Genomic DNA, 9,828 nt, shown 5'->3' with positions numbered 1-9,828 from the left:
TACTTCAAAAACAGAGAAAGAAAGGAAGAAAGAAAGATTTTAATTACATAATCATGTCCCAACAGAATCTGTGGTCACGGGGAGTACCCTAAAAGAAGCTGGAATCAGTGAGATCCCACACACTAGCTCCTTATTTCCTCCAGTTTTGTTTTCTTGGGATTCTGTTAGGGAGAAAACGCTGGCTGCAGACAATTGCTTGCGTTTGTCGATCAATAGATCAAGGAACAGTCAAAGGAGATCGGGAGGAACAGTGCTGGCATTGATGAATGTGGACAGGGCCAATGCAAATCCTGTGTTCAATTAGCATTTTTGTGGACCGAGCAATTTCTGAAAACTGTTTTCAAGTCACAGGATATGCAGGGAAGCATCTGGTGCCATTTCTGGAAGTACTTCTGACGCCTTCAACCCATCCCACTCGTGCTCAATCTTTGACCCTTCACCATGCCAACGGTAACATCCGCCTTCTGGCCTACTTGCTTCTTGGCTGTGTTAGGGCTTAAAGCGTTAGTAGTAACAGTCAGCCCTTACTTGAGCTTCCTTACAGAGTACCAGGCACTGCACAAGTCTCAGTAAATTCCCACAACAATGTGTTGTTTACAAATGAAATAACGAAAGCTCAGAGAGGTGAGGAAACTTGCCCAAGGTCACACAGCTGGTAAGTGCAAGTTTAGAATTCCATCCAATGTCTGTCCAAAATCTAAATCATTCTGTCCCTTCTGTTCCCTCACTTCAATCTTACCTTTCCAGCCATGATGTCTGGGTAGCTCTAATTAGCTCGACCCACTTTGGAATAAGAACCTAAGGCTTTCATTCTGACCACGTTAATCAGATGTCTGATCTCCCCACTGGGGCTCCTGCCTGTTACAGGTGCCTTCCCACATTTGATGGCCACAGCTTCAGTGCCTTTTTTTTTTTTTTTTTAATGTTTACTTATTTGTGAGAGAGAGAAAGACTGTGAAAAGCGGGGGAGGGGTGGAGAGAGAGAGAGAGAGAGAGAGAGAGAGAGAGCAAACTCCAAAGCAGACTCCAGGCTCTGAGCTGTTAGCACACAGCCCAATGTGGGGCTCGAACCCATGAACCGCAAGATCATGACCTCAGCTGAAGTGGGATGCTTAACCAACTGAGCCACCCAGGTGCCCCTGTGTGCCTTTTTATATTAATTTTTTTCTGGGAGGTTTTGAATGGATTTTGCATTCCAAAATATCTACACTGGAGCTTAGGAATTACAGTCAAGCCCTTTGCCGATGTTCTTTTCTGTTCAGAAAACTCAAGAAAAATCAGAGCAAGCCCCAAAGGATGGCCACAAGCATGTTTATAAAGACACTTACACGTTGGTCTATTTTGTTTAAGCACCACCTTTTCTCTGGTCCATCACAGGCGTCTATTACTAATGCAAATACCCTTGAGCCATTTTGCCAAAACAATGACTAATAGCATATTTATTCAAGTATAAACCAGTCCGTTGCAAGGTATGGACGCGAGCCCTGAATACAGAGAGCCAGGGGGAAGGTTATGTTAGAGCAGGTGTATTTCAGAGGATGCCACACGTCCCCAGATGGAAGTCCCCTGTGCAGTATTGTTTCCTTACACAGCACAGTCACAAAGGAGGAAAGCTTCTGACTGGAAGCCAGCTGAAGAGTAACTTGCCAAGCAAAACACTGAGGATCCAATTCCAACATCTCCAGTTAATGCTTCTTGAGGAAGGAGGAGAGTCTCCCTGGGATGAATGAATATTTTGACTTGGTGATTAATCACAATTATGCTGGAAAACCTGCCCGTGTGTTTTCTCTCACAGGGTCCTCGAACACCTTCCTCGCTGCCACCGTCTACAAAAGGGGCCCTTTTAATTGCTTTAATTGAGAAAAGACCAGGAAATGGAGCCAGATCTCCAGATGAGACATCTATAATAATCGTCCCTCCGCAAAAGACACCGTAATATTCCATCTGTCTCTTAGTGTTGTGAAAGGGGCGGAACTTTCCCCCAAGTCTTCCCGTTGAGTGGTCTTCAGCCTCCTCACCACGCACTCACTCACTGAGCACTCTGACGAGATTTTAGCAAATGTTCTCAACTTGACCACCTAACGGTAAGTCCATTCCGAAAGAAGAGTTTACTAAGTCCATCGACTCTCTTTTGGCAGGCTGACAACTCCTGGATTTGAATGGATTAAACCCAGGAAAGATTTCCTGTGCCAATTCAGAGGACACTCCCCCCAGATTCAGAAAGCTTTTCTTAAAAACGCCCAGAAAAGGGGCGCCTGGGGGGCTCAGTCGGTTAAGCGTCCGACTTCGGCTCAGGTCATGATCTCGTGGTCTGTGAGTTCGAGCCCCACGTCGGGCTCTGTGCTGACAGCTCGGAGCCTGGAGCCTGCTTCGGATTCTGTGTCTCCCTCTCTCTCTGCCCCTCCCCTCCTCATGCTTTGGGTCTCTCTGTCTCTCAATAATAAATAAACGTTAAAAAAAAAAAACTCCCAGGAAAAGAAATGATAGGGGGGAAGGAAACAAGGGTTGGTGAGAAAGAGGAAGCAAACCACATAGAATACATATTTCCCGAGCCAAAAGGACAAAACAATTCGGCTAACGTGTATTAACCTTTATTCTATGACAGAGACATAAGTAATTTTGTGAGTTCATATAACCTGTACAAAAGACAAAATAAGATATTGCACTAAGTTTAGATATGGGATATTTGGATGTGATATTAGCTAAACAGATAAATATATACAATTTAAGGAATTAAGGCAAAACCAGATGATACTTCCAAACACAACAGAAGGCTTGAAAAATAGGTATAATTAAAAACAGGGGCATCCCATCTCCAGTTAATAAAGCGGTCAGGTCTAAGGGAAAAAAAATCCCTCAGGTTTTTAATAAAGTGGTTATTATCAATCATGGTAATTCAAGCTGAGCAAGAAAGTATACGATTTCCCAGGGAGGAGGGCGATCTGGTGGAGGTTCTGGGGGCTGAGCAACTTAGAACTCGGGGAAGCAACTTTTTTCCTTGTCAGATTTATGATCTATTCTTCCTATTAGAAAATATAATTTGGAAAATATGACTCTTTCACATATATAATTAAAATACAACTATGAAGCATTCTTTTTTGTTAAGGGAAGTCATGTTGGTGATCTCACAGGGTAAATTTGCGGGCAAGCCATTCGTTACCCTATTGGTAGAGAAGACACAAAGCCAGTCACTGAAAAAAGCAATTCCCAGTTACCTTAAGAGAACAACAGAGACGAGTTCCAAAGGAATAAAAACAAGTGTAATCAATATATCAACACAGCATACAATTCTTTGGCAGTATCATACTAACCGTTGATTGCAGTCAGAACTTGAGAGTTTTCTAATTCTTAAGACCCGGTCGCCAGTCTTTTAGAAACAAAGAAAGAAAACGCCACATCTGCAACGAATTCAGTGATTCCAGGAAATGAAATTCAGAATGAACCTTGCAGACAGCTTTTAAACTGTTAACACTTGAGCACAGATAGGTATTGTCTGCTGTGAGTCCCCATCCAAGTATACTGAAACACACACACACACAAATCATCTGCGAGACTGTGTATCAGTTCGGACAGGCCTAGGATCCTTAAAGAGAATCCATATTCACCCATGAGAAACCAATAAAAGACGTCAATCCGATGATGAGGAAATGATCTTCCAACAACTCAGGGGTGGGCCTCCCCTCCCCTGGATCAACATCGCAGAGAGATCAAATCCTATAGGGGAAACACCAGAAAGCCAGAGAACGTGGAATACTGCCAGCCTCCAACCAAGTTACCTTTCTCCAGTTTTAGGTAAACTTTATCCTCCTTATCCAGGTAGAGGAGCACCCCATTAGTGGCAGCTTCGCGGGTAACATCTTTGTCCCCAGCAAAGGCAGATATTACCGGCTTTCCATTTAACATCAGGTTAACCTACGAGAAGAAAAAAAAAAAAAACCAAATCACTGAAAACATCTGCTGGGGGCTAATGAAAAATGCCTAAGATGAAAGACCTGGTAAAATAGCTGATGTTCAGTAAATTCATCCTGGCCGTGGCGGCTACGCACTTAGTAGGTCCACTGAGCTGATTTTTTTTTTTTAATTAAAATAACTTTTGACTTCTCCCATAGAAATTTCCTGAGATGCCTACAAAAGGATACCACCCATGGAGAGCAGCCTAGCCTCGCGGAAACTGGTCTCCCTTCAACACATAACTTAAGCTTGTGGTCTTATTTACTTGTCATGTTCGATAAGAACCTTCCGGTAACGAAGCAAGCCTGAGGCTTCCCAGTATATTAGTAAAAAGAAGCCCAGTGTCCTTGGCTCTGATGAATCCAGATACAGCAAGATTCTACCAGCCACAGTTCATTTAAAATTATGGAATGTGTGTGTGTGTGTGTGGGGGGGGGGGGGGCTCTTTTTCTGTTTGCCCTGATAATATGTATTAAAAAATCGTGATCGGGGAGCCCGAGTGGCTCAGCTGGCTAAGCGTCTGACTCTTGATTTCGGCTCAGGTCATGATCTCACAGTTCTTGAGTTCAAGCCCACGTTGGGCTCTGTTTTGACAACAGCGAGCCTGCTTGGGATTCTCTCCCTCCCTCTCTCTGCCCCTCTCCTGCTCACTCTCACTCTCTCTCTCAAAATAAATAAATAAACGTAAAAACGATAGTGATCACCACTACCACTGAAGATTTTAATGATGGGTAATTAGCAAAGAATCAATAATTCATAAACTCATAATTATTATCAAATAATAAACTCAAAATGTGTTCACTTTTCTCCCCACTACAATTTTTATTATGCTGTGTTAAATATTACATACATTTCTAAATATTGGGGCTTGGGAAAAGCTTTTCCACGCTAGTAAATTTGTTTACTAAATATTCGTTCCTTTTGTGTTAAAAAAAAAAAAGCACTTTAATTAAATCTGTGGATGATAAATCCACTCACTAGGATATGTAAAAGTGGGAGAAGAATTTGTAATCTATCATTCACCTGGTGACAGTATACAACACAAACATTGAGTGTATGATAAAAAGAATACTAGAATTCCACAGACATGCATCGGTGCCATTGAGTGTTAGTATATTTGGGTATCATAGGCTAGGCTTTGCGTGTAAGGTCAAGCCTATATCCCGAGAAAGCACAACACAAAATATGTTGCTCACTGTGGAAGTGAAATCTGTAACAATTTCCTAGCATCAGAGTAAGTGAGGATAACCTCTAAAACATACGCAGAGAACACCCTTTGTAAAAAGTATATTGAGTAGTTTGCTGCTTCACAGATTTGTTTTCAATGGTTAACTGTATCTCACGCAGTTTAACAATAAAAGCGAATTTGTTTCCTGTAATAGATACTTGTAAAGCTCTGCTAGTCTTACAACTTTCTTCAGATTCATTTTTGCATATGGGTTAACTGAAGTCGGGATCTCAGAAAGTGATCTGTGTCACTGAGTTTTTACTAAGCCACGTTTTTTAAATGGTTGGTTGTTAGGACGGTAATAAATTCAATTGTTTATTTTTCTATATGTTTCTTGTCATAGCCTTAATGGATGCTATAAAGAAGAAAACTGGAAATTAACTGTTTTGAAAATAAACTATAAAGATGGTTGTTTATTTTTACAATGAAAACACATCTTGAGATAAACGCTTAAATACATAACCACTGCCAATAAACACTGTTGCTTGGGGGGAAGAGAGGGAACAGGTCAAAACACATACCTGGATTGTTTGGCTCTGGTAGACTTTAATTACATGAAAGCTGAAACTGTAAATTCCTTTTCTTGGTGCTACAAAGACAGACTCCAGGGTGAAAAAGTTACCCACATTTACTAGGATCTACAAATAAAAAATAATAACAGTAAATTATTACAATATTCTCTTCCGTAACTAAGACAAGCTTCCTTCCTTCCTTCCTCCCTCCCTTTCTCTCTCCCTCTTCCTCTCTCTCTCTCTCTCTCTCCTTTTTTTCTTTCACAAGTAGCTTAAGAAACCATATAGAATAAAACACTGTCTTCTACTTCTTTCCTCTTTAGTGACTTGGAAAATAGATTTGTGTAATGGAAAGTTCTTCTGTCTTTTAAATGGCAGAGGAAAAAATAAATAAATAAAGTAACTGCTTTGCATTCATGCCTCAATTTCCAGCGAGGCCTGATGGCTCTGGAAACATCTAGATAACATGTGAGGGCTTATAAATATTAGCTTTACCTTGAGAGTCAGAGAAAAGGCATCTGCCCTGTATTTATATTCCCATCCTCTACAAGCCTTTGCAATGTCCAGAGATGACGTTTTCAAGACAGCCAATCGGCATCCATGGGCTCTCTGCAGTCATTCCTGGACACATCACACAGAGGCCTGGGCACTCCCTCCACCATGTGACATAATCCATGATACTGAGTAGTGCACAGACTGATCTGAATGCCTGGCCCTCCCCTGAGCCTCTGCCAAACCTCTCCCAAGATCCATGGCCATTTTTTCATTGCTGTGCCATCTAGGCCTTAATTACAATATTTTGGCAATGACTCAGCCTTTGCAGGCTGCCAAAAAGTGGAGCAGGAATAAAGACAGGCTGTGAAATAGGCGGCCTTCTTCTGTTCCTGCCAGTGTTATCCATTATCCTCTTATCAATCACCTGGTCTCTGCTTAAACTTCAAGGGTCAAAAATGAAAAGTAACATAAGGCGCTGTTTCCTAAGAAAGCAACGATGCACTTTGTATTCCAAGACATGCAGCCTGTTTCCACTGGTTATGAAATTAACTCTGAATCTCAAGAAGTGACCTCTTTACACCAAATTTGCAAATGTCACATAAGGAAGTCCCTTCCTATGGGAAAGCGAGTGGGAATGTTTGGGGCTGGGAAGTCGTATAATACCTGGAGTTTAATCTAATTCTCTCCAAGAAATAAATCTATAACTGGCATCCCCAAAATCAGACGTCCCTACAAAGAGACACTTCTACTGTATCAGTGGCCACCAGCAATGCTATATTCCTGCCAATATTAAGCCTTCTGCATAACTCCCTAAAAATATACTATCCCCTCTAAGCAATGCACCAGAATGTAGTAACAGGTCAAGCAGATGCGCCAGGCTCAACCCTTGGCTTAAAACACATGTATGTGTGTAATTTTATTCTGAGATTTCACTTTCTTCCAAGTAACCATCAGATTTCTTCCTCTGACCTGACGATCAATGAGCTTTCAATAACCAATCGCCACTGTGCCACACTCCCCAACAGAGATGTTGCAAAGACTTTTTTCAAGCACATTGAAAATAATTTGAGGTACTTAGTGGGGACTTCCTGAATCAGATACAAGTAGCATAATTCATTAGCAGTAATGGAAATGGCTGATTAGTGTTGACTACACATAAGGCTGGATGTTGACTCTACGTTGTAATTAGAGCATCCAGGCACATAGAGATCCATAACTAAATGTGTCTTGTGGTCTCTACGATGCATGGCTCTCCAAAAAGAAGAACAAACCATTCTCCTCTTCTAATTGACGGAAAGGTCACGGAAAAGAATGCACCGTTCAGTGTATTATACGGTGCCCTGTCCGCAATCGTCCAACATTTAATTAAATGCATTGAAATATAACCCAGGGCTGTGCTAGACTTTATTTCCATCAAGATGGAAAATACTGCACCAAAACCCCAAAGGGACTGCTTAATTCTTTAAAAATTATAGCTATCTGAGAGTAAGCCCCAGAGAAGCATTCTCTGTCTGGCCAGCTGGAGAGTGCATTACTTAGGAACAATTAAGTAAGGAATGGAAATGTCACCTCATCCCTTCCCAGACGCATGTTGCAGCATCATTTAACCTGTGCTCCTACACATGTGACTTCGCTTACAACTGTGAACTACACAAGTGCCTCTGGAACTAAAAAGACTCTGGGTGCTGTTAGGGTTGAAACTACAACCCCGGAGTCAGTTTTCAGTTTTAGGATTCCTTGCGGAACCTAGGCTGATGTCCGGTGGGGGAGGGGGGGGGTTCTCATCAGCCAAACCCCAGAGCTCCCGGTGGCTAAACAGAGGCCACAGATTTCATCAGTTCCTCCCCACCTCCTGCCCTCAACCCCACAGTCTGTCTTTCCCTGGGAATTTGCAATTCTCAGAAAGGACAGGAGCAGAGGCAGGAGCAGCGGTTTCCCAGCGCTTCCCAATGGGAGCTCCCCGCAGCCGCCCTTCCTTCCTCTCCTTCCCTCCACAACTTTTCTCCAAGTACCACAGGAAGGCTTTCGGCTGCAGAGGCGCCTGCAACGTGTGTGTGTGTGTGGTGGTGGGGGGGGGGGGGGGGAATCCTGCCCGCAGAAAGGTGGGTGAGATCTGACCCACGCCAGCGCTGCCCACCCTCTCCGGCCACGTGCGAGATCCCTGCAGAGAATGTGGACCCGCGAAGCTCTCTTTGGGGAGAAGCTTCTTCAGCTGCGGGGAAACCAATCATTCATCCGGAGACCGCGAGGGTACCGCGGGAACCGCCTCGGCGGCACCTGCAGAGGAGTCTGAGCGGGGGTCGGGGGGTGGGGGTGGGGGGGCGGCAGGCTCTGGCCAAGAGATTGCGAGGTCCGCGGACCAGGCTCCCGCCGGCTCCTATGGACCTGTTGCTGTGAAAACTCGTCCTGAGCTCTGTCTCTCCTTGCTGGGCTCAGCGCTCCCAGCCTCTCTCCCGCTGTCCCAGCCGCCTCCTCCAGAGGCCAGGAGGGAATGCGGGGCGGGGGCGGTGGTGGGAGAGACAGAAGTTTCAGACCCAGGCGCATTTGGAGAGCCGGGTGCCGAAATGATCTCCCACATCCCGGTCAGATCGACTTGAGCCTGAGCAGGCAGCCCCCGGTCCGGGCTGCCGGGAGCTCGCCCCCCGCCCCGCCCCGCCCCGTCCTCCGCCACCATGCAAACACACACCCGGCACCCTGCCTCCCTCGGGGTCTGACCTGATCGAAGTAAATGATGCGCGTCTTGTTGCTCATCTCGGACGGCTCATGGTTGGTGCTCCGCACCGCCGAGAAGGCGACCTTGGAGTTGGCCGCCCGGACCGAGATCCCCAGAGGCGAGGAAGAGGAGCCCTTGGAGTCCGTGGCCGGGTTCGAGTCGCACACCACCAGACACTTGCCCTCCAGCACGATAGGCTCCGTGTCGTTCTGCGCCCAGACGGGCAGCCCCGGCAGGGTGAGGGCAAGCAGCACGGCCGGTACCACGGACAGCGCCCGGCGCCCGGAGCCCATGGTGAGCCGCTTGAGCCGGCCGCAGCCCGCCGGCGCCTCTGCTCGCCCGCTTCGCCTCCTACCCCGGGACCCCGGCGCTCGGGAAGACGCCCGCGGCTAGACCGACAGCGCTGCAGGGACGGCGGCGGCGGCGGCGCGCACACTTCCCCCAATTCTGTGGTTTGAAGTCAAAGTCTCCGCTCGCGCTCTCTCGCTGGCTCTGTTACCTTTGTCCTTTAAGGAGCTCATGCAGAACCCCCTACCCCACCCTCCTCCGCCCAAGAATCAGCCCTACCTGGGGCCCCCGCACCCACCCTGGCTCCTGGACATCTAAAAGTCACCGGCCCCCCACACTCACACCTCAAGGAGGAAAACGGTAATAAATTCTCACCCCAAACCTGGGGAGAATAAATTCTCACCCCAAACCACCCCACCGGGGGGTGGACGACGGAGCAGGAAAAACAAAGGAGGCTCCAAAACAACGCAAAACAAAACAAAAGCCTCGGGGGTTGGTGGGCGCCGAGCGATGCGGATGTCGGTCCTGGACGCGTCGGGCTTGCGGCACGGACGAATTACACAGGCAGAAGGTGTTTCCCGGACTGAGAAGAACGCGAGGCTGCGATCATGACCAGGACCCTAGCGACTCCCACTTTCGCC

General features: G+C 46.1%; 1 protein-coding gene across 1 annotated transcript; it reads right to left on the bottom strand.

Annotated features, from left to right (window-relative positions):
• Nucleotides 1–2,575: 2,575 nt before the first annotated feature.
• CBLN4 (cerebellin 4 precursor) lies at nucleotides 2,576–9,564 on the bottom strand. The gene is made up of 3 exons (XM_045444169.1): nucleotides 8,902–9,564; nucleotides 5,701–5,817; nucleotides 2,576–3,912 (listed from the first exon to the last, which is right to left on the bottom strand). Exons 1-3 carry the CDS (start codon nucleotides 9,190–9,192, stop codon nucleotides 3,715–3,717), a joined length of 606 nt encoding a protein of 201 aa, XP_045300125.1. The 5' UTR covers nucleotides 9,193–9,564; the 3' UTR covers nucleotides 2,576–3,714.
• Between the last annotated feature and the right edge of the window lie 264 nt (nucleotides 9,565–9,828).

The sequence above is a fragment of the Leopardus geoffroyi genome, chromosome A3, assembly GCF_018350155.1.
Source record: "Leopardus geoffroyi isolate Oge1 chromosome A3, O.geoffroyi_Oge1_pat1.0, whole genome shotgun sequence".
In the NCBI taxonomy this organism is placed as follows: Eukaryota; Metazoa; Chordata; class Mammalia; order Carnivora; family Felidae; genus Leopardus; species Leopardus geoffroyi.
Note: the sequence above shows the minus strand (reverse complement) of the source record. Positions and strands in the feature narration are given on the sequence as shown.